A 26,039-nucleotide genomic window follows, 5' to 3' on the forward strand; every position below is an offset into this window, starting at 1 on the left:
AGACGGAGTGACAGAGGCAGGGAGTTGTGTAGTGATCGGAGGAGATTGGAGAGAAAGGGAGGGGTGTAGGTGCGGACGGAGTTATAAACATGGAGAAGGGTGTAGGGGAGGGAATGTGACACAGAGACGGGGAGGGCTATAGGAGGCGGAGTGTTTAGAGGGAATAGGAGGGGTTGGATGTGGATTCGGTGTGTGGGTACCGGAGGGGGATTATGGGGGTAGGACTGAAACCGCGGTGTATATACGTTGGAGGTCCTCACCTCGTTGTCCCGGCTGTATTTGATCTCGTACTTGAGGATGAGCCCGTTGGGGTCCGATGGTTCGGGCCACCGCAGTAGCACTGTGTCCGCGCTCACCAGCTCCCACGTCACGTTCCCCACGATGTCGTCGGCTTGAGCTGCGCCAGAGAGCGGTAGCAGGCGTTACGAGGGTTGGGGTAACCAGCCACGGGGCGGGAAGTGAATGGGGCAGAAACCTTTGGATGCTGGCTTGGGCAAGTGGAGAGCTGTGGAGTGTTGGGAAAGTTCGGATAGGGCGGACATTGGGGTTGGGGTTGGGGTGGTAGGGAAGGGCGCTTTGTGCTTTACATTGGCGAGTGATTTGGATGAGGTGGGGCGAACAGATGTCGTGTGGCTGGGTGCAGTGAGGTGGGCGGTTAGAGAGTACGGGTGGGTGGGATGCTTGAAATAGGTGCTCTGTGTTTCGGTGGTCATCATGTGGGTGGGTTCGTGGAGTGAGGGTGACGTGTTGGGTGTTTCGGGTGAATGGGTGAGAGGAGTTAAAATATATGTATTATCAAACTACTGTGCATATATATCAACATAAACAACTTCGAGATTTCTTTTCTTGCGGACATACACAGTAAATCCAAGAAACAGAGTAGAATTAATGAAAGACCCCGCCAAACAGGACGGACAGACTGCCAATATGCAAAAGACAACAAACAGTCCAAAGATAGATAGATGGATGGATTAGCAATAAATATCGAGAACATGAGAAGAAGAGTCCTTGAAAGTTAGTCCATAGGTTATGAGAACAGTTCCGTGATAGCTGTGAGTGAAGTTGGATGAAATTAACTCCTCCGGTTCAAGGCCTGTTAGCTGAGGGACCCTGAAGCTCTTTTACCTCCTTCCTGATGGCAGCAGCGAGAAGGGAGCATGGCCTGGATGGTGAGGGCCTCTGATAATGGATGCTACTTTTCTGCAACAGTGCTCCATGTAGATGTGTTCAATGGTGGGGAGAGCTTTACCCGAAATGGACTGGGTCGTATCCGTTACCTTTTTTTCTGTTCAAGGGCATTGAGTGAGTATTTGGGATGAGGGCGGGGTGTTGTCTGTTTCGGGTGTATGTGGTATGGGTGTCTCCGGTAAATGAGTGTATGCTGGGGTAAGTAGGTAAGGTGTCGGGTGTAGTGGGTGGGTATGGAGTTGGCAGGTAGGACAGTCCTCACTCACCCTTTTGCAAGTCGATTTGGGCGGTGGTCAAGGTGAGGGATTGGTTAGTTGGGGGCACAGTAGAATGAGTGAGGTGAGTGGGAGATCAGAATGGGGATGGGTTATTCGTAGGGCGCAGTAGTCAATGTGCACGTGGGTGTTAGGGTGGGGCAGGTTTTGGTGGGTGTTCAGTGTGGAGCAGGTGTTTAGAGTGGGGGGTAGGTTGATCAGGGCGGTGGTGGATTGTTCGTGGGGCGTGGTTAGTGTGGGGAGGGCTGATCGGAGTGGGGGTGCACTCACTCACCTTTGGGCATGCTGAAGGTTGGGGTGGGTGGTCATGGTGAATGGGTGTGCATTCAGGGTGGGGGAGGGGTCACTCACCCTTGGGCTGAAGGTTGGGGTGGGTGGTCATGGTGAATGGGTGTGCATTCAGGGTGGGGGAGGAGTCACACCCTTGGGCAGAAGTTTGAGGTGGGTGGTCATGGTGAATGGGTGTGCATTCAGGGTGGGGAGGGGTCACTCACCCTTGGGCTGAAGGTTGGGGTGGGTGGTCATGGTGAATGGGTGTGCATTCAGGGTGGGGGAGGGGTCACTCACCCTTGGGCTGAAGGTTGGGGTGGGTGGTCATGGTGAATGGGTGTGCATTCAGGGTGGGGGAGGGGTCACTCACCCTTGGGCTGAAGGTTGGGGTGGGTGGTCATGGTGAATGGGTGTGCATTCAGGGTGGGGGAGGGGTCACTCACCCTTGGGCTGAAGGTTGGGGTGGGTGGTCATGGTGAATGGGTGTGCATTCAGGGTGGGGGAGGGGTCACTCACCCTTGGGCTGAAGGTTGGGGTGGGTGGTCATGGTGAATGGGTGTGCATTCAGGGTGGGGGAGGGGTCACTCACCCTTGGGCTGAAGGTTGGGGTGGGTGGTCATGGTGAATGGGTGTGCATTCAGGGTGGGGGAGGGGTCACTCACCCTTGGGCTGAAGGTTGGGGTGGGTGGTCATAGTGAATGGGTGTGCATTCAGGGTGGGGGAGGGGTCACTCACCCTTGGGCTGAAGGTTGGGGTGGGTGGTCATGGTGAATGGGTGTGCATTCAGGGTGGGGGAGGGGTCACTCACCCTTGGGCTGAAGGTTGGGGTGGGTGGTCATGGTGAATGGGTGTGCATTCAGGGTGGGGGAGGGGTCACTCACCCTTGGGCTGAAGGTTGGGGTGGGTGGTCATGGTGAATGGGTGTGCATTCAGGGTGGGGGAGGGGTCACTCACCCTTGGGCTGAAGGTTGGGGTGGGTGGTCATGGTGAATGGGTGTGCATTCAGGGTGGGGGAGGGGTCACTCACCCTTGGGCTGAAGGTTGGGGTGGGTGGTCATGGTGAATGGGTGTGCATTCAGGGTGGGGGAGGGGTCACTCACCCTTGGGCATGGTGCGAGCGAAGGCGAAGGTGGCAGCACTGCAGCCCACCTTATGGGCGGCGTGGTTGCACACGTGAATGTTGATACGGTACTCAGTGAAGTGCCGCAGGTTCGAAATGACGATCCGCTCCCTGTTGAACACCTTGTCCTCGAAGTACGGGAAGTCGGTGCGCGACTTCCCCTCGGCCCCCGAACCGTTGCCCGCCGTTAGGTTTAGGCCGGCCTCTGACAGCGAGACATTGACTGTGGACACCGTCCCGTTCCACAAGCTCTGGGCATCTCTTCGTCGCCTCAGCGGCCTAAAGGAAACAAAGCAAGGTAGCTGGTCACTCTCGGGTCCGCTCAGGGGGAGGTGAGTGTCCTGTGCACAGGCAGGGCAGGGGCAGGTGCAATTAATACCTGGCACATAGGTTCAAACAACACCCAGAGCAGAAATTATATGTAATTATAGAGTCATAGAGCACAGAAATAGGTCCTTCGGTCCGTCTAGCCCATGCAAACCTGGTCTTGAATCTGCTACTTGACCATAGGCCTCCTTACCTCTCCCATCCATGCATCTTTCCAAACTTCTCTTAAACGTTACAATTGAACTTGCATCCCCCCAATTCTGTTCACCGTTCGCCTCTGAATGAAGTTCCCCCTCAGATTCCTCTTAAATATTTAATTTCCCCGCCCCCAAACCCATGACCTCTAGTTTCAGTGTCACCTAGCCTGAAGGAGGAAAGTCTTCATCCATTCACCCTATCTATATCTATCAATTTAAAACACCTCTATAAGATCCCCTCTCATGTTTCTGTGCTCCAGGGAATAAAGACCTAATTATTCATCCTTACCCTTTAATTCAGGTTCTCAAGACCCAGAAATATCCTTGCAAGTTTCCTTTGTACTCTTTCAAACTTATTGATATCTCTTCTGTAGGTAGGTGACCAGAACCTTACAATGCTCAACATTTGACTTAGTCATATTTTGGCACAACTTCAACATAACGTTCCAAATATTGTACTCAATACATTGATTTATGAAGTCAATGTGCCAAAAGCTCTCTACACGTGAGACTGTTTTCAATGAAGTATAGATCTGTATTCCCAGACCCATCTGTTCTACCGCACTTCTTAGTGTCCTACCGCTTATTGTAGAAGTTCTATCCTGGTTTGTCCTCTCAAAGTGCAACACCTCCCACTTGTCTGCATTAAATTATATCTGTCATTTTTCAGCCTACTTTCCCTGTTGGTTAAGATCCCGCTGCAAGTTTTGATAGCTTTCCTCACTGTCGACTATACTCCCAGTCTTGCTGTCATCCACAAATTTGCTGATCCCGTTTACTATATTATCATTTAAATTATTAATACCCAGCAACAATACCTGCGGCACACCACTAGTCACAGACCTCCAGTCAGACAGGCAACTATCGACTACCGCTCTCTGGTTTCTCCCGCTAAGCCAATTCTGAGTGACAACCTTCTGGACCAACTTCTCATGCGAGACTTTGTCCAAAGCCTAGCTAAAGTCCATGTCATCAATATCTACCATCTTTCTGTCAACAACCTTCTTGGTAATTTCCTCAAAGCATTCTGTGAGATTGGCCCAGGTGGGGATCCTTGATGGTAGGTGGAAACCTCCTGCCCAAATCAGCTGCCATCGAGGTATTTGCGTCCAAACTGAAGTTATTACCCTCCCTCGGTGAATTACACACCTCTCCCCAAACACGCTGTTCTTTGGTATGGAAATAATCCTGCTTTTATCGGCAGAAGCTACTGTAGCTCACTCGAATATGAAGTTCAAAGTTCGAAGTAAGTTTTATTACCGAAGTACACATAGGTTACCACATACAATCCCGAGATTCAGTTTCTTGTGTGTGAGATATACGATTAGCTGTGAGTTGCAAGTGTAAAGTCGGTCACCCCTCTGACACCGACTGACCCAGTGTTGGTAATTGTTCCCTGCATATCCCATGTGGGAATAAGGATGGGAAGGAGGGGATGGTTCACAGATCCTCCCCACTGATGTAGCCAAAAGCTTTACAAAGACAGGCTGTGGGTTCCTGGGAATGGAGTGGGCTGTCACAGCCAATATCGGGACGCTGGGCCGAACGGCCTGTTCCTATACTGTGCGCTCTGTGGCTCCAATGTCCCAGTGATTCTAGAAGAGTGCGAGATGCTAGCGATCCGGGTTCAATTCCCGATTAACTGTTGGTAAGGAAGTTGCACGTTCTCTCCGTGACCACCTGGCTCTCCTCCGGATGCGAGTTAGTGATAGCGAGTTGTTGGCGTGCTATGGGGGCACCAGGATCATGGCGACAGTCTGTGTTGGTCGTAACGCAAACAACACATTTCATTGTATGCTTCGATGTGCATGCGGCAAGTAAAAATAATCCAATCGTAAAAGGAATCTACGGACCACAACTGTTCCAAGCGAAGATGGAACCTTCGGCATGGGACTGGGAACTCCAACTCCATACGGAGGGCACGAAAACTCAGTGTAGGGGGTGGGGGCAACACCTCACAAACTGCCGGTCCATCCTCCCCTGCCCCACCTGGAACACAGCCTGGGTGAGCCTCACCGACCTCATCGTGGATCGCGAGGGATTCTCCCTTACCTTGGCTTCATGCCTTGCACTGTCTTGGGTTTTCTGCAACATGAAGAGAGTCCAGTTAGTAACGGGTTCCTCAACACACCCGGTGTCAGGCAATGCCTCCCCGAGGGTGGTGGATCACCCACGCTTCCCAACCACATCCCCGTCCAGTGAGTCTGATATGATAGCCTTTCCCCACCCAGTGCCGACAAATAAAGCATTTACCCTCTCACCCCCACCCATACACACCCTGTCATTTCTATTCAGGATTCAGGAGTCAGCTGGTAACAGTTCCTCTGTACCATTCTAACACTTATCCCCGGGGTCAGACACAGAGTGAATCTCCCTTCACACCATGACCTCACAGTCTCCCCGGGTCACACACAGGATGAAGCACCATTCACGCTGTCCCATCACCTACTCCCGGGGTCAAACTCAAAGTGAAGCTCCGTCTACACTGTTCCATCACATATTCTTGGGGGAAAACATAAAGGGAAAAGACACAGAGTGGGAGTTCCTCACTATTGTCTCATCACCTGCTCCCGGTTTCAGACACTGAATGAAGTTCCCTTTACTACACTATCTCATCACACACTCCCAGGGTTGTGAAGAGAAGGGTACTACACTATCTCATCACACACTCACAGAATGAAGCTTCCTTCACACCGCCACGCTACGCACTCCTAGAGGACTCCTAGTTAAGATTCAGAGGGCGGTTGGTGTAGCTTCTCTCAGCCCGAACCCGACGGTGTCGTGAAATGTCGCTTGTGAATGCGGCTGTGAATGTACGTCTGCTGGGGCTGGGCGCCTTGCAGTGCCCAGCCGGACGTGGGCCTGTTACCTGAGGACGAAGATGGAGTTATAGAGGAAGTTCTCGAACTTCTTGCGGAAGGAGGTTTCCTCGGCCTCCTGCTCCAACTGTTCCTGTGTTTTCGGACACTGGCAGCAATGTTCTCCGCTCTCTGGCCTGGAATCATTGGAGAAGTCGTGGTCGTAGTCATCGGGGGCGCTGGCCACCACGCTGGTCGGCAGCTTCATCCCTGCGGTGAACGTGGACGATCAGCGTTCAACGCCAAGAGTCACTGAAAGAGGGTCAGGGATTGCCAAAGAATGGGGAGTGATGGCTAGAGGGGCGGGCCATAGGGGTGGGAAGAGTAAGGATGAGAAGTTTGTTGCAAGGCTGCAAAGAAGGTAAAGGAGAGGGTGCGGAGAGAGGGTTAGGATGGGGAGAAGGAGTGTGGACAGAGGAGGGGAATGAGAAGGGATTGTGGTGTGCATGGAGGGAGGAACGTAGGGTAAGGGAGTGTGTGAATTGTGGTTGGAAGAGAGTGGGGATGTTGGGGGTGGTAATGGGGAAGAGGGGGGAAGGGCAGATAGGAATGTAGGGGGAGGAAAATGCAGAGAGGAAGGGAGTGGAGAGGGTGAGAGCGGGGGTGAAAGAGTGCATATTGTGAGGCTGAGGCGAGGGTTATAGGTAGGAGAGGAAGGGTAGTGTGGATATAGGTGAGGGCAGGGTTGTGCGTGGGAGGTGAACTGGAATGAAGGGAAGGGGTGTGATGGGGTAGGAAAGAGTAGGGGTGTGCATGGAAGTTGAATGGAGGGGTGGGGAAATGTGCTAGGGGATAGGTAGCGTGGGCGTGGTTTGGAGAGGGAAGAATGGAGGGGAGTGTAAGAGAGAGGAGAGAAGGGTAGGGTGTGTGAGGGAGAGGGAGTGGAAGAAGGGGATAAGGGCGGGTACTGGTGTAGAGGTGGAGGAGAGGAGTGAGGGATGAGGATGGGCGGACGGATAGGGAGGGTGGGGGTTTACCCTTGTGGCAGTAGTCATTAGTGAAGAGCTCCCCGTCCTCGGGCTGTTGCTGCCACACTACCAGGTAGTAGGTGAGGTTCCCGTTCCGCTGGATCGGCGGCTTCCACTTGACGATCAGCTGCGAGGATGAATTTGACATGGAGACCACGTCCTGCGGCACGGTGGGAGCTGCCAACACACGGAGAGGCATCAGCGCTTCCACTCATGACGCCGATGTGGCCCCTTCCCCCCCCCCCCCCCACACACACACACCACACTCATCCCGTCCCCACCCACACTTCCCATCCACAGCAACACCACCCACAATCCACTCCCCTGATCATCCCCACTTCCCTCCCACCCACGCTGTCCCTCCTTCTCGCATCCACCACTCTCACCCGACCCAACCGTTCTACCCCTACCCACACCCGCACCGTCCCCTCTCACACCCGCCCACACCCTCACCTGTTCTCCCACACAAGCATCACCACCCTCTTCCTTCCAATCCACACACCGACCTCCAAACCAGCTATTCTTCCCCTTCTCCACCCATCCATCCCCTTACTCACATGACTTTCACCACTTTCACTCCGTTCCCTCCCTCCTACACCCACTCAATCAACCTTCATCTATCCACCCTGTTCCGACCCATCCACACAGCAAATCCTATCCGACCAACCCAGCTTTTCCCCATCCTTTTCCCCAATTCCTACCCAACCCCTGCACCTACCCCTACGCACTCGCTTCCCATTCCCATTTCCCACCGAACCACCATCATCGCCCCACCCTGCTGCCATTGGATACCTGGTGCTCTCTCACACAGCAGAAGTCACCCGTCCCGTCCATGGGATACACCCCCACCCATTCTGGAACCTCTCGCCCCCAACTCTCCTGACCCAGGTGTGTTACCGGCCGCCTTTGTGCGAATGTAGACCATCTGGCTCTTGGCGCCGTGGCTGTGACTAGTCTCAGAGACGGTGAGAGTGATGGCGCGGACGAAGATGGCGTACTGAGTCCAGGGCTTCAGGTTATGCAACATCACCTCGGGATAATGCTCCTTGTTGAGAGGGTGGTCCACGTCCACCATGGACCAACTGTTGGGGACACAAGCGTCCTGTCCAATGTACTCAGTCACGTTCTGGTAAGGGCTGCAACACCGAGAGAGCAGAGGGTGGGTCCGCAGCAGGGGTACAGTGGGGACGCATCATTCGCGCGGAGAGGACCTTCCTTCTCCAGTGGATCCAGAGGCTCCTTCTGTCCCACCATATCTACCTATATCTACTTTCGGGGAGCTGTGGACTGGTACTTCGGGAAGGGGAAGTCGGGAGAACACACGCCGGTCCACATCAAAGGGTCAGCGGAGGAAAGTGTGAGCAGCTTCAAGTTCCTGCGTGTCAACATTTGGGAGGACCTATCGTGGGCCCAGCATATTGATGTAATCATGAAGAAGGCACATCAGCGGCTATACTTCACTAGGGGATTTGATATGTCATCAAAGGCTCCGGCAAGTTACTACAGCTGCACTGTGAAGAGCGTTCTGACTTGTTCTAGTACCGCCTGGTATGGAGCCTCTTCTGAACAGGATCGGAAAATGCTGCTGAGGGTTGTAGACTCAACCAGCTCTACCATGGAAAAGATCCGTCCCGCCATCAAGGTCATCTTTAATAGGCAGTGTCCCATGAAGGCAACATCCATCATTAAGGACCCTGGCCATTCAGATATGCTACCATCAAGGAGGTGGCGCAGAAGACCCACACTCAAAGTTTTAGCAACAGTTTCTTCCCCTCTGCAATCAGATTTCTGAATGGTCTATGAACCCATGAACACTACCTCGCTATCATTCTTTCACATTATTTATTTATATATATTTCATATAACTTATATATGTATTTATTTCTTATCCGTTTATTTATTTATTTTCATTGTAACATCAGTACGCTGCTATGCCTGCACTGCACTGCATTGCTGCTGCAAGTAGTTTCATGACCTTTCTCAATGACAATAAATCTGATTCTAATTCATCCCGAAGTCAAATCTCCACGTGGGCATATGCAATTCTGATAATAACACAGCACTAAACTTAAATGAAGCACAACCCAGAAAAATGAAGAAATTGTCACTACAGAAGGAAGTGTTAACCAATGGAAGAGAATGACCCTCCGTGGAAGATCGGATGTTGACAAAGAAAGGTTGAACCATTGGCTCAGATTTGGACATCTCTTCCTAGAAACAGGGGGTTTCCTTGTGGTAATACAGGAACAGGTAATTCACACAAAAATATCAAAAAAATATAATAAAAGACAAACAAATTCAAGAAGATAAATGCAGAAAATGCCAAGGGAAACCAGAAATTATCTAACACATTACAGCATCGTGCAGCAGTTTAACTCAATCTGATTCCTTACACAGGGACAATCAAGTGGCAAACATTCACCAAAATCTTGCTTTAAAATACAAACTCATAAAAGACGCCATACTTACTACTAATATAAACCTGGTCCAGTTTTAGGGTCAGATCCTATTATGACCAATCCACTATTACAGATACTCCATCATAACCATCCGGATATAACAATACAGGATAAACGAGCAAGAACAACTTACTTGATAGATATAACCATTCCAAACACACATAACATACAGAACTCAATAAGCGAAAAACACCAGGAATATGCTGGCCTAAAAGAGGAAATTGAACAGCTATGGAACGTGAACAGGGTACACATTTCCTAATAGTAATATCGAGAAATGGTATAATCCCGAAGTCACTACACAAGAGCATTAAACAATTAGGCCTATACAGCAACGTTTTCATTAATCTCCAGAAAGTCACAACAACTAAACAGCACAAGAATAGTCCAAAAGCTCCTAGCAATTGAAAAATGAATGTGCTTGGCTATGGCCGTACTTCAGGTTTTACCAATTTGAGCTGAGGGGGAAAATTAAAAATATAATACTAACAACAACAACAATTATTATTATTATTATTATTATTATTACTATTATCATAATAATCTCAGGGTTGTATATGCTGATATATATACATATTAGTAATCCATCTACTTTGAACTTTTGTAACACCATTTATGTCCAGAGGGAATTTGGGACATTGGGTCCACAGCTCCCTGAAAGTGGCATCAGGTCGATAAGATGGTAAAGAAGGTGTATAACATTGGTTAGTGCATTAAGTATAAAAGTTGGGAAGTTACGATTCAGCTGTGTAGAACTTTAGTCAGCGCATTTGGTTTACTTTATGTAGTTCTCATCGCCCCATTACTGGAAGGATGCAGAAGATGTTTACCAGGAAGCTTCCTGGATTAGAAGGCATGAGCTACAAGAACAGGTAAGGCAAACTTCGTTTTTTTTTTCTGGAGTGTTGGAGGCTGAGGGGAGATCTGATAGAAGTTCATACAGTTATGAGGGGCATAGATAAAGTAGACGGTCAAACCGCTGGACTCTTTACCCCAGGATGGAAATGTCAAAGTTAAAGATACCTTTTCCATCTATTACCCCCAGTTTCTCGTTTCACTCCCGTCTCTCACCCACCTACCGTCCACCTCACTTGGCTTCGCCTTTCACTTTCTATTTTGTACTCTTTCTCCTCCGCCACCTTCTTACTCTGACTTCTTCTCCCTTCCCGATGAAGGGCTTTGGCCCGAAACATCAACTCTCCACTCCCCTGCACAGATGCTGCCTGACCTGCTGAGTTCCTCCAGCATTTTGTGCCTGTGACACAAAACCTAGAGGGCATAGCTTTAAACTGAGAGAGAGAGAATGTTTAAAGCAGATTTATGGGGGAGTTTTTACACAAAGTGGTGGGTGGTTGTACTGGACTGCCAGAGGAGATGGTGGAAGCAGATTAGGCAGCAAGGCGCTTGGGAGGACTCGTGAGCGGGCAGGGAGTGGAGGGATACGTAATGTATGCACGTAGATGGCATTAGTTTAATTGGGCATGTTGGTCTGCGCAGACACATGGGCCGAAGAGCCTGTGGCGTGCTGTACTGCTTTCCGTTATCCGATCAAGGCCTGCCCCACCCCTCCCCCAGCACTTACGCGTCCTTGTAATAGACGATGAAGCTAATGAGGTCCTGGAAGTTGTGGGGCTGGTACCGTTCCCAGGTCAGCAGGATGCGGTCGGTGTAGGTGGTGTTGGAGATGAACTTCAGCACGTGGCTCTTACCTGCACAAAAAGTCAGCCAGTTCAGCCGGGTGGACACCACATAGCAATCCGCCCCAAGAAGTGGGAGACTTACAGAGGGAGCTTCACTCTGTGTCTGACTCCAGAAGTATGTGGTGGGTTATTATAGAGGAACCTTCACTCAAGTGTCTGACCACGGTGGGGGGAGGGTGCTAATGGGATGGTGTACAGGAAGCTTTACCTTGTGTCTGAAACCGGGGGGGTGTGATCGGACAGTGTGGAGGGAGCTCACTCTGTGTCTGACCCCGGGCTGTGTGTGATGGGGCAGTGCAGAGAAATCTTCACTCTGTGTCTGGCCTCGGGGGGTGGGCGCGGGGGGATGGTGGTGATGGGACAGTGTAGAGAAATATTCACTCTGTGTCTGAGCCCGGGGAGGGGTGATCCGATAATGTGGAGGAAGCTTCACTCTGTGCTTGACGCCGGGAATGTGTGACGGGTGGTGTGGTGGGGGTTTATTCCCTTCGACATGCTAATTTAAAAGCGACAGGGGAGAGTGACGAAGGAGTGGTGTGGGGGTAAGTTGAGGAGTGGTAAGAATTGGGGGTGAAAGGTGCTACGTAGGTGGGTCGTCCCGAGGAAGGGGGAGTGAAGGGGTGGGGATTTCCGAGACGCTCGCTTTTGGCGGACTCACAGGAGACCCGGTCTCCATTGGTGCGCGGGTTGATCTCCGCCTTGTTCTGGCGGCCCTTGGTGCCAGTGACTTCCTCCATGCGGTAGATCTCGGACAAGCAGAGCTTGGGGTTGAAGGCGAAGTAAACTCGCCCGACCGGAATGGAGAGGCGGTGCTGATTCCAGTTCCACAGCTGCCGCAGGTTCTGGTTGTCCAGCACGTATAGCGTGTAGTTCCTGAGAGGGCGGGGGCACAGACACTGTCACAGCCTCTCCCCATTCAACACCAATCTCCGCTCCCATCGATTGTCTCCTATCCCACCACCACCCACTCCCCGATCATCACCCCACCGCCACCTCCTCCGAGATCTACACCCCTACACGACCAAACCTCCTTCCCTTGCGGTAGCACGACCCCTTCCACAGAGTATCCGCTACACCCCACCCGTTCCCCTCCTTCCACCGACTCCCCCTCGGCCAGAATCTGTCACCTTAACTGTGGGAATAGATCCCTAGGGTCTCGCCTCTATATGCTCACCCCACATAATGCGCACACAAGGCACCCGTGTACCTCGCATATATACACATACAATGCAAACACTCCGCAGTCATAAACTTTGCAAAGGTACGCATGCAATGCTTAGTCACACCACATACACCCAAAGACACAAAGCGTGCTCACACAGTGAACAAACGAGTCGGAATGTATAAATGCACACACGCACTTTACATATGAACAGAACACAAGACACACAAAAATACAATAAGTCGACCCTTTGCATTCATGCAGTCACAAAGCTGGAACGGGCCCACTTGGCCCATGCTGACCACGAGGTCCCAATTTCCAGCACCTGGACAATAGCTTTCTTAACATTTACTATCCACCTGTCTGCCCAACTGTCTTTTAAGTGTTGTTATTATACCTGCCTCAGACACTTCCTCTGACAGTTCATTCCGACCGCGCCAGCCTCCGGGGTTTAGACGCTCCGATTCTCCGGACAATGATAGATAGCGCGGTCCCTTTAAAGATTCTGTCCGATCCCACTAATGGACTGCCATGTTTTAACACCAAAATGTGGACGAATACTGACACATACGTTCATTACACATGCACTCTACGTGCACTCTATACACAGAGATTCACCACACTGCAGAGACATCGGCTGTTAACACTCTCTCTCTCTCTCTCTCTCTCTCTCTCTCTCTCTCTCTCTCTCTCTCTCTCTCTCTCTCTCTCTCTCTCTCTCTCACACACACACACACACACACACACACACACACACACACACACACTCCCCATCCTCCCCACACACACGCCACAGCATGACATAGCCCCTGAGGGAGCAGGAAAGGTTCACCTTAGACCTCAGAATCCTAAACCCTCTGGACGACCTACCCATCGACCATCGAATCTCCGCGGATCAACTTGAGGTTGGCGAAGAAGGAGAGTGAGACCAGAGCGAAGGAGTGCTTTATCTTCAGGAAGCCAGTGATGGTTTCGATGAGACCCAGGCTAGCCTCCAGCTTCACTGCAAGGTCGTCTACGGGGAGGCAACATTTAGTCAGGGAGAGGCGCAGGGTTGGGGATGGTGTCGTTCCAACCTCAGTCCCCAGGACTTCCGTTCCTAACCCTGGGCTCATCCCGGTCACATCAGTCACCGCCTCAGGAACACCCCGTGTGGACCGGAGTTAAACTGCCGTCTCCTTTCCCCGCCACCCTCCATCTCACAGACAGTAGATCGCCCACCTCCTCCAGGACAGGAAGTAGGGAATCGGGACTGCAGACCCTTGGGATCCCACTATTCGGGGGGAATCTGTTAGGGGGTGGCCGTTGTTAATGTCCACCGTGAGGGAGCACAGTCTGCGAAGGATCTCCCCTCAACTCCTGCACTGTGAAGTAGCACACCCCAAGAGGGATCTCCCTCCACCTCCCACACCGTGAGGGAGCACTCCTGGCGAGAGATCTCCTTGTCCCCACACCCGCTCCCGGTGAGGGATCCACTCTCCCCACCCCCAGGTGAGGAATCCTCGGCACTCACTGCCTCCGCGGATGTTGATGATGAGGTTGCCCTCGACGACCGTGCACTCGGAAAGCTGCTGGGCGGCAGCCAGAGAGTCGATGGTCTTGGTGCCCACGTGGCAATACTTGGGGCAGTGTCCCAGGCACTTGCTGCAACCCAGGCTGCGGAGAGAAGGGTGCGTTAGACAGAAAGAGAGAGGCGACGGTGGAGGAGAGGGGCAGAAACGAAGGTAAAGAGGGACAAGGCAGGTAGAGACGAGGAGGTGAGAGAGAAGTCGGATGAAGAGAAGTGAGAGATAACATAGCTGAGGAGGAAATCGAGGTTGTGGGAGGGAGGGGAAGGGAGACAGTAAAAGTGGAGAGATTAGAGAGATACAGAGAGTGAGGGTGTCAAAGGGAGAAATGTAGTGTCACTGTAGAAGGGAGAGTAGAGAGAGAGGGTGATAGTTGTTCACGTTTAATCCCTGGATCCAGAACACAGCGACAGACATACACACGTGGTAGACTGCACAGATGCCGAAAATCTGGAGCAACACTCGCAGCAACTATGGAGGGAAATGAACAGTCGGCATTTCAGGCTGTGACCCATCGATCCTGCCAGTTGCAGTGAAAGGCATGGCGGTCGGATGGAGGAATATTTACCATAAACATCACTCGCACTGAATATTTCGAACCAAGCCCTGGAATGCTCACAGAGCGAAGATCCCTCTGTACGTGAGCAGGTGGACATGAATCCCGCGGGAGCCGGTGCCGGGCCTGGACCACCGCCGCGGTAAGGGCGGGCTCCGCGAACGGGCACCTTTAGCAGCCGGATGCTGCACGGCGGCCGCTTCCAGGATTCGTTCTACCGGTCTGAGTTCCTTGCGGTCGGAAGCAGAAGGTCTCCTGGAGTTGGTGGCGGGATGTGGGCCAGACTAACATCCGTCTTTGGCTTCTGTCTCCCTTCATTTTCAATTCCTGATGTAAGGTCTCGGCACGAGACATTGACATTTTATTCCCATCCATTGATGCCGCCTGACCTGCTGAGATCCTCAAATGAGTGAGTGAGTGTGTGTGTGTTTGTGTGTGTGTGTGTGTGCGCGCGCGTGTGTGTGTGTGTGAGAGAGAGAGAGAGTGTGTGTGTCCGTGTGTTTATGGATGTGTGTATATTTGGGTGCTTGTGAATTATTGCGTGTGTATGTGTGAATGCGTGTGTGAGTGAGTGCGTGTGTATGCGCGTGTGTGCATGAGTGTGTGCTGCTCCAAATTTCCAGCATCTTCAAGACTCCTTGTATCTCCGTCTTGCATTTGCTCGCATCCTTCCCTATTTCTCCATTGACTCTCACCTCTCGTTGCAGCCAACTCCTTCTCCCCCACCGTGCTTCCCCTCCCTCCCATTCCCCACCCCCCCCCCAGACTCGCGGCTCTCTCCGACCCCTCCCGACCCAGACGGGATTCAGCACTTCCTACCTGCTGTTGTCGCGCGTATATCCGGAGGGGCACTCGGGCAGGCATTCCCCCTGGAAGACCACGAAGGGAAGCCAGTCTTTGGAGTGCTCGGAGGTCTTGTGCAGACTGGCGCAGTATTCCTGGGTGACGCAGCGCCAGCCCGCGTGCTTGTACGTCCTGACGGGGCAGTGCGGCAGGCAGGCACCCTGGTAGTGGTAGTTCCGGCACACCAGGCACATGCGGTTGTCTCCGGGACGACGGCAGCCGCCCAGGCACTCCCTGTGACAGCATTCGCCGCTTGCGGTACAGCTGCGGTCCCTGCACTTACTGGGGCACACTGTGGGAGGGAAGACAAGTTAGCCCAGACACCGACGAGTCCAGCCTGAGAGGCCGAACGACCACGTCCAGGAATGTTTCATATAATACAACATAGAAACGTACATCACAGGAACAGGCCATTCGGCCCACAATCTTGTGGCGAACCACTTACATTAGTAATCAAATGGCCAACTAAACTAATCTCTCCTGCCTACACAATGTCCATATCCTTGCATTTTCCTCACATTCATGTGCCTATCTAAATGTTTCTTAAAAGTCCCGAATGTTTCTGCCTTAGCCGCCACCCCAGCTACCATCTCTCTTTCTACCTATGTCATAATACCGGACGGAAACAGACCGTTCGGCCCAACTCGTCCCTACTGATGAAGATGAGCATCTAAGCTGGTCCGGTTCGCCCGCGTTTAGCCCCATATCCCCCTGAACATTACCAAACCAGGTCTATATCCTACTGTTAACGAAACCTAGCAGAGTAGACCGTTCGGCCTAGCTGTAGTATCACGGACGGTCACGTGGCAGGGGCACAGGCACTTTGGTCCCCAACATTCGTTTACACGAATCTCATTTTATTCTGCCCTACATCGCCATCGACTCCGACCTCCACCCAGATTATTCACGTCACCCACACTCGAGGTTACGGGGAGAAGGCAGTGTAACAAATGCCATTATCGAATAGCGGAGCGGAATCGATGGGCCGAATGACCTAATTCTGCACCTATACTTTACGTACAGCGAAACATAGTGTAAAACGTGTCGTTTTACGTCAACAGCCAACGCAGTCCGAGGATAATCTACGTGTAGGATCGGTCGTTGGGATTTGGGAGGCAACGGGAACAACTGGGCCAAGCACGGAGTCATACAGACAAACAGACAACGCCGGAGGTCGGGATCAAACCCGCTGCGCCATTGATCCTGTCTTTTTTTTAAATGATTCACTGGCATTACTAGTCGCCCTTACTTTCCGCTCGAAACAGCTAGGAGTTGGGAATATTGTCCAGAAAATGGGAATCGCTCCTCTCATCTTGTCATAACTTGTACGATTGCCAGCCCTCCCATCAGTGTGTGAAAGCGCAGCAGTTGCCTCCCACAGCCGTAGTTTCCCATCTTCCCATCCCAGCCATCTCCACCTTCCAACCCCCCCCCCCCCACCCCACACCCAAACACACACACACATCCTACAATCCAGTCACCACCTCTGTGCAGAACGTGGCACACAGCTACGGCGCTGTGTGCATCTCCCTGCACCCTGAGCTCCACACGATCGAGGCACATCCTACCCTCTCCACAACTCCGGAAAATCCATGACCCGTCCCCACAATAATCTCTCGTTCCCGGAATCACTCTGGTGAACCTCTGGACCCTCTCAGATGCCAGTATATATTTTCTTAGATAAGGGGCCCAAAACTGCCAAAATACTGCACGTGCATTCTGGCCCATGCCGTATAAAGCCTCAACATTACATCCTCGCTGCAGTATTCTAGTCCTCTGAAAATGAATGCTAACTTTGCATTTGCCTCCCTGACCACCAAATGAACCTGCAAGTTCACCTTTAGATAGACTCCCAAGACCCTTTGCCCATCTGATTTATGAATTTGCTCCCCATTTAGAAAGTAGATTACGCCTTTATTCCTCTACCAAAGTACAAGAGTGTACACTTCCCTGTGCTGTACTCCGTCTGCCACTTCTATGTCCATTCTCCTGATCTAAGCAAACACCCTGCTTCCTCAACACTGCCCGCCGCTCCGCCAATCTTTGTATTGGTCTGAGCTGTACTTTCCCTGTTTTGTAATAATATTCTTCGCTGTTTTCATTTTAATGCTCAATGTACTCCAGGTAGCACATAGTCTAAAGTTTTTCATTGTACGGAATATAGAACAGTACAGCGCAGGAACAAGCCCTCCGGAACACGATGTCAGTGCCAACAATGATGCCAAATTAAACCTACCCTATATGTCTGCACACGGTTCATATCCACACATTGCTGCCTGCCTATTTGTTTATCTAACTGCTTCTTAAACGCCTCTACAGTCCCTCTTCCACCATCACCCCAGGCAGCACATTCCGAGAACCCACCACTCGTCGTGTAAAAACTATTTGTTCCGTACAACCCCTTTCCGTACAACTAGGGAAAAGGCTGTGACTATCTGTCCTGTCTATGTTTCTCGTGATTTTATATACTTCAGTCAGGTTCTTTCTTCGATGCTCCAGGGAAAATAATACAATTTTTGTCTACTCTATCCTCGTAGCTCATCCGCTCTAATTCAGACAACGTCCTGGTAAACCTCTGGGCCCATAACCCAGGGGTCGATGGATCAAAAGTATCTCTGCTACAAATTTACATGCTGAGTGCAGAGGCCGGGGTTCATTGGCGCCGAAAACGTGGCGACATTTGCGGGCTGCCCTCAGCTCATCCTCGGATTATGTTGGCCGTTGTCGCAAACGTGGCCCAGAAATTATTTTAATACATAGACATTAGAACGGTACAGCGCAGGAATAGGCCCTTCGGTTTATCAATGTTGTGTCGAACTGGTTAAATTAGTAATTAAATGACCAACTAAACTAATCATTTCTGCTTACACAAGGTCAATATCCTTTCATTTCCCTCACATTCAATGGCTATCTAAACATCTCTTAAAGATCCCAAATGCATCTGCCTCTACGGCCACCCGAACCAGCATATCCAAGGCGCCCACCACTCTCTGTGCCCTCTCCCTCCACCCTCTTCCTCTATTCTCTTGTTAAGATGGACAGGACGCCACTGTCCCGAAGCCGTTAGCGCGACATTGTTACAACTCGGGGCTTCGGAGTTCAGAGTTCAATTCCGGCGACGTTTTGCAGCAGTAACAGGGGATCATATAGTTACGGTGACAGACAGGCGATTCTGTGGGCGCGAAAAAGAAACACGGGTGGCACTTTGCCTCCCAGGTGCCAGGGTCTGCGATGTTTCTGAACGCGTCCACAATATCCTGAAAAGGGAGGGTGAGCAGCCAGAAGTCGTGGTACATATAGGTACCAATGACATAGGCAGAAAAGGGAGGCTGTCCTGAAATCAGAATACAGGAAGCTGAAAGCAGGACCTCAAGGGTAGTAATCCGGGATTGCTGTCTGTGACATACGACAGTGGGGATAGGAATAGGATGGGGTGGCAGATAAATGTGTGGCTGAAGAATTGGATTGTGGGGGGGGAGAGGACACGGATTCATATTTCTGGATAATTGGTCCTTCTTCTGAGGTAGGTGTGACCTGTGCAAAATGGACGGGTTGCACTTGAATCCGGGGGGTGGGGGTGCAATATCCTTGCGGGCAGGTTTGCTAGAGCTGTTAGGAGTGGTTTAAACTAATATGGCAGGGGCTGGAAACCAGTATGATGGAGCTGAGGATGAACCAGCAGGTTTACAAGTAGATGACGGTGTAATATAAATGGAAGGTACTACAAGTCAATGATTGGGTACAAATGCAAACAGAGCAAACAGTTAAATTGTACCACAGAGGCAAAATTCAAAAGGGTGAAGAATACAGGACTAAAGGTGTTGCATTTAAATGCACGTAGCATTCAGAATAAGGTGGATGAACTAGTGGCACAATTAGACACTGGTTGATATGACATCGTGGGCATCACTGAGTCGTGGCTGAAAGAAGTTCATAGTTGGGAGCTTAATATCAAATTATATATTTTGCATCGAAAGGACAGGCAGGAAGGCATAGGCGGTGGTGTGGCTCTGTTGGTAACAAGTGGAATGATATCTTTAGAAAGAGGTGGCATAGGATCAAGATCAGAATCTTTGTGGGTGGAGTTAAGAAATAGCAAGGGTAAAAGGGTAAAAAAAATTATAGAAATCATATATAGACCTCCAAATAGTAGCCAATATGTGGGGGACTTCAATATGCAAGGGATTGGGAAAATAAGGTTAGTGTCGGATCGAAAGAGAGGGATTTTGTTGAATGTCTATGAGCTAGCTTTTCAGAGCAGCTTGTGCTTGAGCCTTCTGGGGAAAAGCTATCTTAGATTAGGTTGTGTAAAATCCAGATTTTATTTGGGAGCTTAAGGTAAAGGAACACTTAGGAGGCAGTGATCATAATATGAGTGAATTCATACTGCAATTTGAGAGGGAGAAGCATAACTCACCTGTATCAGTATCGCAGTGGAATAAAGGGGATTACAGAGGCATCAGAGAGGAGGTTACCCAGGTGGATTGAAGGGGGTTACTGGCGGGGATGACGGCAGAGCAGAGGCGGCTGAAGTTTCTGGGTATAGTTCACAAGGGCACATAAGGTAGAAAAAGTGGATAATTGGATTTGGATAAGAAGTTGGATGATCGGGACGTTTTTAAAATCCAGGAAAAGGCAAACGTAATTATGGCATTCATTTCGAGGGGAATATTATAAAAACAATGAGATAATGTTGAGGCTTTATCAGACACTAGCCAGGCCGCACTTAGAGTATTGTCAAGAGTTTTGGGTCCGAAATCTCAGAAAGGATGTGTTGTCGTTGTAAAGAGTCCAGAGGAGGTTCACGAGGATGATTACGGAAATGAAGGGGTTAACATTTGAGGAGCGTTTGCTAGCTTTGGGTCTGTACTCAGTGGAATTTAGAAGAATGCGGGGGATCTCACTGAAACCTACCGAATGTTGAAAGGCCTAGATAGGGTGGATGTGAAGGGGATGTTTCCTATCGTGGGGGTGTCCAGCTTCTGTGGAATGCTCTGCCACAGGCAACTGTGGAGGATGATGCTATGGGTATATTTAAAGCGAAAATTGATAGTTTCCTGATTAGTCAGGGCATCAACTGTTATTGCGAGAAAGCGAGTATATTGGGTTGGGTGAAATCCAGGATCAGCAATGATCGAATAACGGACCAGACTCGATGGGCTGAATGGTCTACTTCCGCTCCTAACGTCTTACGGACTCTCTGTACGTTCTCTCTGTGGAATGCGTGGGTTTTTCCAGGGTGCTCCGGTTTCTTCCCACAGTCCAAAGACGTACTGTGGGTCGGTTAATTGGTCAGTGTAAATTGTCCCCTGATAAAGTTAGAGTTAATCTGGGATGCAGAGACGCTGGGGCAGCATGGCTTGAAGGGCCGGAAGGGCCTACTCCGCGCTGCATCGCTAACATAAATAAATAAATAATGATTACTTTATCATTTTTCATCGACATATAGTGTAATGCATCCGTGGCGTCGACTACCATCAGAGTACATGTGACAAATAAAACTAATCTTTAAATGTTTTAGGTATCCCAGTGAACCTCTCTCATACCCTGTTCAAACCTTTGTGTAATGCATCGACCAGGTCTGCCCACGTAGATGGAAACTGCCTACCTGGGTGTCGGCGGCGGTAACAAACGGACACAATTACCTTTCTGGCAGTGGGTGGAGGTCCAGCAGCGGTAATCCGTCTGACCCTTGAAGCTGGTCTGCGCGCAGGGGTTGCCGCCGTCCATGGCTCCCGGACACACGTCTCCACACTCTTCCACCTGCTTGTTGCCGAAAACGAAGCTGGTCTCGCCAGAGTTGAGGATGAGCGACCAGTCGATGGTGGAGAGGTGGCAAAGTTCCTGGTTCTTCTCGATGCGCACATCACCCCGCAGCACGTTGGTGAGGCCGAACAGGCCGATCTCCCGCAGGTGCGGCATCTCGAAGATCACCATGGCGTAGTTGAAAAAGAGATTAGTGCCCTTAATAACGGCCAAGTTGGGGAAGAGCTCCCGGAGGCTCTCGAGGCCGTAGACGCGGAAGATGAGCAGGTAGTCCGTGATCATGGTCAGGCGGGGGAAGGAGAAGCCCCGGAAGTCCTCGGCCTTGGTGTTGAATAGCAGGAGAATCTCGAGATCCCCCTCGATCACGGTACAGTTCTCCAGCTTTTGCAGCTGACTGACTTCATGACGGACATCCACGCTGCCGCAGACTGCACGGGGAAGAGAGCGAAAGTGGAGTGTTACCGGGGCTCGGTGGACTGAAAGAGGGAGAGGGAGAGGTGCTGGGTTAGGGAGTAGATTCTAAAGAGTGGGAGGGGACCGTTGATTGATTCAGGGGAAGGGGAAGGAGAAGGGCAAGGGGGACGGAGAGGGGCTGGGAGAAAGGAGTGGAATATGGAGGATGGAAGGGGCCCTTCTCCGGGATCAAGAGACTGGGGCTCAGACAGAGAGCGATTGGGGGGGGGGCAGGAACTAGAGAATCGAAGGGTACAATTACAAAATTCCAGAGGTTGGAGAAAAAGGGACTGGGAGATGAGGGGACAGGAGGTAAGGGGAGAGAGGAGGGTTGGAGGGAGAGAGAGGGGGGAGTGGAGGGGTTGAGTACCGGAGTTCCGGAGGCTGGAGAGAATGGGAGATGAGGGACGAGGGATAGAGGGAAGGAGAGGGGAAAAGTGAAGGGCAGTTTGGGGAGAGGGGGTGATGTCTGTTACCCGGGCTTCAGAGATTGGGGTGGGATAATGCGAGAGAGTGGTAAATTAAGGGAAGGGGTCAAAGGGTGAAGCTAAAAGTAGACAAAAATCAAGAGGAGGAAATAAAAGGAATGGATGGGAAAGGGAAAATGGAGTCCGCGAGGAGCCTGTTACTGGAGCTTCGGACGCGGGGCAGTGGGGAAATGGAAGGGGGAGAAGAGAGTGAGGGAAGGGGATATGAGGTGAAAAAATGTGTGAAGGGAAGATGTGATAGAAAGGGGATAGAGAAGATAGGGGGCCGCGAATGGGGAGTGGGAGATGAGGGACAGAAGAGGGAAGGGGGAGGGGAAGGGGTGGAGGGAGAAGGAGAGGAATGGGAAACTGTGAGGACAGTTTCCTGGGATTTCGCAGTCTGGGGCGGGAGGGGAGAGGGAGCAGAAAGTAAGGAGAGTAAGGGGAAAGGGAGGAGGGGAGGGGTAAGAGGGAGCAAGAGCATCAAGTGCGGATTGCAAAGAGAGAAAAGGTTAAAGATAGAGAGACGGGGAAGTTGAAGGTGACAGAGCCATTGCAAGAGTTGGATAGGGAGGGAAGAATAAGGGGGCAGGAGGAGATAATGAGGGAGAATAGAGCTGGGGGAGATAAAGGAGAGGCAAAAAAGGGCGAAATTGGGAGAAACAGTAGAGAGGGAAGGAGAAGAAGAGGGTGAAGAGAGAAAGAGGGGAGAAGGAGAGAGAGAAGAGAAAGACTTTCCCATCACTGAACCTCTGGTCCTGATTAGGATCACCCGCCAGTAAAGAACCTTCCCCCTCACAAAGTGGGAAACCCAACAGTTAATCTGCGAACAGTAAGATTTTATCATCAGCCACGACGTTGGCAGTGGGCTCGGTCCCACGCTCTCTGGGGACTGGGCGTCACTCACAGCCTCCCGCCAGCGGGGCCCCGAGTTAACCTCGTGTCGGGCTCTGGCACCTTGCCCAGCTTTGATCACATGCAGCTCACACAGTAATGGACATAGTCATACAGCACGGAAAAAGGCTCTTCGGCCCATCTCATCCATGCAGATTCCTAACTGGGCCCATTTTCCGCGTTTGGTCCATGACCCCTTGAACCTTTTCTATCCACGCATCTGTCCGAATGAGTTTTAAGCGTCCTTATCACACCCACCTCTACAATTTCCCCGATACCTGTCCAAATGTGTTTTAAAAGACCTCATCGTACCTGCATCTACCTCCTCTCCCAGCAGCTCGTTCCATTTACCCACCACCTTGGGTTAAATAGCTGCCCTCACATATTCAGTGCCCCAGGGCAAAACTGAATGTGCGGCTCGTCTCTGGACCACTCTGTGTTGCTCGTGTTTTGGAACCGGCACACTCCTGCAACCTAGTACGGGTGGAGGGCGGGGAGCGGGTGGTGAGAGCGGGTGGTCGAGCTCAGGCTGAGCATGAGGCTTGAACGAACCGCTGGCCCGCAGGCGTTCCAACATTTACAATACAGTGATCAATTTCAACCTAATCAATGGGGAAAAGAGTGATCAATTTCACACCAGCCGATCAGAAGAATGATCGATTTTATCTCTAAGTGGGGAGTGGTGACCACTTTAATGTCGATTTACAGTCACTTTCTCACCTAATCAATAAATCCGGTATTAATGATTAAACCCGCCGCTAATCATGACAGATTCGGTGACGTGTTCCGCCGCTAATCGACCAGCAGTTCACCATCAGTTTCAGCGCTCAAAGGTTCATGATCAATATTCCCCTAATCCATTTAGTAATGTTGGCGACAAACCAGCTAATGAGGTGACATACAGATGGAATAAGGATTACACACAGCAGACAAGTCTCCACAGCTAAGCTGAGGGACAAGGAGCAGCAAAATACGTCAGAGCTAAGTAAACATGTTTTGAAACAGACTTCCATTACCAAAATATTTTCCTTCTCGGTAAAGGTTTATTCAAGGAGAGTGAGAGAGCCACATGTTTGTCCTGCCCGGACTTCCCATTTTTCTGTGCCACGTGTAAGTGTTGTCGGTGATAGGATTACAAGGGGCCAACTCTCTTGAGTCACCGTGATAACTCTCACCAGCACAGAGGCGTTTATCAAACAATCCTTGTAACCTGCTCGGTCACTGAGAGTTGGTAACCAGTTTCAGCCCCATGGATCAGGAAACAAAGATATATCATCCATCGGCAGGTAACGATCCAGACCCCACCCCCACCAACTGATTTGAAATTGGTGATTATTTTCACCCCTAATCAATAGGAGAGTAGCGATCGATTTCATCCCTAATAAATGAAGTAGTGATCAATTTCACCCCTTGTCAATGGGAACGTAGTAATCAATTTCACTACAATTAACCAGGACGCAGTGATCAATTTTGCCTTTAATCAACGCGGTTCTGCTTAATTTCACTCCCCTCTCATCAGTGGGAAAGCAGTGATAAATAGCTCTCCTAATTAATGCGAACTCATCAACTTCACCCTGATCAATCGGAAAACAATGATCAATTTTACCTTTAATCAATGATCAATTTCACCCGACCGATTTCATCCCTAATTAAGTGAGAGGTGGTGATCGGTTCACTGTTAATTGATATTAGTTTACAATCCAATCAACAAATCAGGAATTAGTGATCAAATTCATTCCGAATCGTGTCAGAGTCAGAGATTAATTCCACCCCTAATCGATCAGCCGTTCGGATCAGTTTCAGCGCCACATGATCAGGGGTCAGTGATCAATATCATCCTAAACCATTGGGAATTAGGGATTAATGGCGCGTTCAATCGCTCAGCAGATAGTAATCAATAACTGGGAGGTACAGGGTGAATCGCAGCCTTCGTTTGGGAGTTACGAGTTGGGTTAGCGCCCCTTAAGTATTATCTCTATGCTTGAGGCGTCTCTTCGTAATCGTCCCCAGCACTCCCAGGGGGCACACGACGCGTCTGGCGTACTGAACCCTCCGCGACCCGTACACATCCCACCCCCCCCCCCCCCCACCCCCCGTGTCAGGCTAAGGTCTTGAGCTGCCATAGTAGACCCCATGTTACCCACTCTGGTTCCCACACCCCACCCCGAGCGAGAAGAGGGAAAGTGCAGGGACCTACTCTCTGCCGAGCTGGGACTGGCCAAGATGATAGTATAGATCATTATCCAGAGCGGTGTTCCGTCCACGCTTAGCACCATAGTACACGTACTGGTCCAGCGGCGCACTTAATTCACCCAGGCCTGCGAGCCCGCCAGTTCACGACGGACGATGCGAGACCTTTCCTATGTCTCTGGGGTCTTCCCGGCTCCTCGCTGGTGTTTCCTCAAATCCTGGGGGTTAATCCCGCGACCCTGCCCATGAATCCCACTTTAGTTCCGGCCGACCTCCTCATTTTTCCAGAGTTGGGCGGGAATCCCGAAACACTTCCCCCACATACACACACACCTGTTGGCACTGACAAAGAACTTGGACCCTGAGACACGCAGACCCGCCCAGGTCGGCTCCCATTGGTCCGAACTTCGAGCCACAGGTCTGGGGATAGGCTTCCCTCAACTGTCAATCATGACAACCTTGCTTCCCGTACTCATCCACCCCCACCTTTGCCCCGTCATTTCTCCTCTACCCCACCCCCCATCACCCACGAGTAACCCAGGTTTTTGGTGTAAACACTGTTCTGTTTAGTGTACATAGAGGGGCAGGACCCATGGATAGGGATTGGCAGAGAAGGTAGTTCAGGTCAGGTGGGACATTTACGGTTTGTACCAAATTCAACGGGGGGGGCATGGAAGGGTTGGGTGGGGTAGGGCAGGTGGGAGAGAGAGAGAGAGAGAGAGAAAGAGGAATAGAGAGGACGGGAGATGGAGTGACAGAGAGAGATGCAGTAAGACGT

The 26,039-nt window shown here is 50.9% G+C and overlaps 1 protein-coding gene across 1 annotated transcript in view; it reads right to left on the reverse strand.

Annotated features, from left to right (window-relative positions):
• Window positions 1-25,591, reverse strand: part of LOC140735854 (insulin receptor-related protein-like) — a 38,116-nt gene extending 12,525 nt beyond the window's left edge. The window contains exons 1-13 of the mRNA XM_073061390.1: window positions 25,269-25,591; window positions 21,137-21,685; window positions 15,468-15,783; window positions 14,038-14,180; window positions 13,395-13,539; window positions 12,021-12,235; window positions 11,245-11,371; window positions 8,101-8,339; window positions 7,213-7,380; window positions 6,247-6,445; window positions 5,430-5,462; window positions 2,834-3,132; window positions 261-397 (exon numbers count right to left, since the gene is read on the reverse strand). Coding sequence (XP_072917491.1) covers window positions 261-397; window positions 2,834-3,132; window positions 5,430-5,462; window positions 6,247-6,445; window positions 7,213-7,380; window positions 8,101-8,339; window positions 11,245-11,371; window positions 12,021-12,235; window positions 13,395-13,539; window positions 14,038-14,180; window positions 15,468-15,783; window positions 21,137-21,685; window positions 25,269-25,347 — 2,649 coding nt within the window. The 5' untranslated portion in view covers window positions 25,348-25,591. The remainder of the gene's footprint in view (window positions 1-260; window positions 398-2,833; window positions 3,133-5,429; window positions 5,463-6,246; window positions 6,446-7,212; window positions 7,381-8,100; window positions 8,340-11,244; window positions 11,372-12,020; window positions 12,236-13,394; window positions 13,540-14,037; window positions 14,181-15,467; window positions 15,784-21,136; window positions 21,686-25,268) is intronic.
• Between the last annotated feature and the right edge of the window lie 448 nt (window positions 25,592-26,039).

Source organism: Hemitrygon akajei, chromosome 11 (genome assembly GCF_048418815.1).
Source record: "Hemitrygon akajei chromosome 11, sHemAka1.3, whole genome shotgun sequence".
NCBI lineage: Eukaryota > Metazoa > Chordata > Chondrichthyes > Myliobatiformes > Dasyatidae > Hemitrygon > Hemitrygon akajei.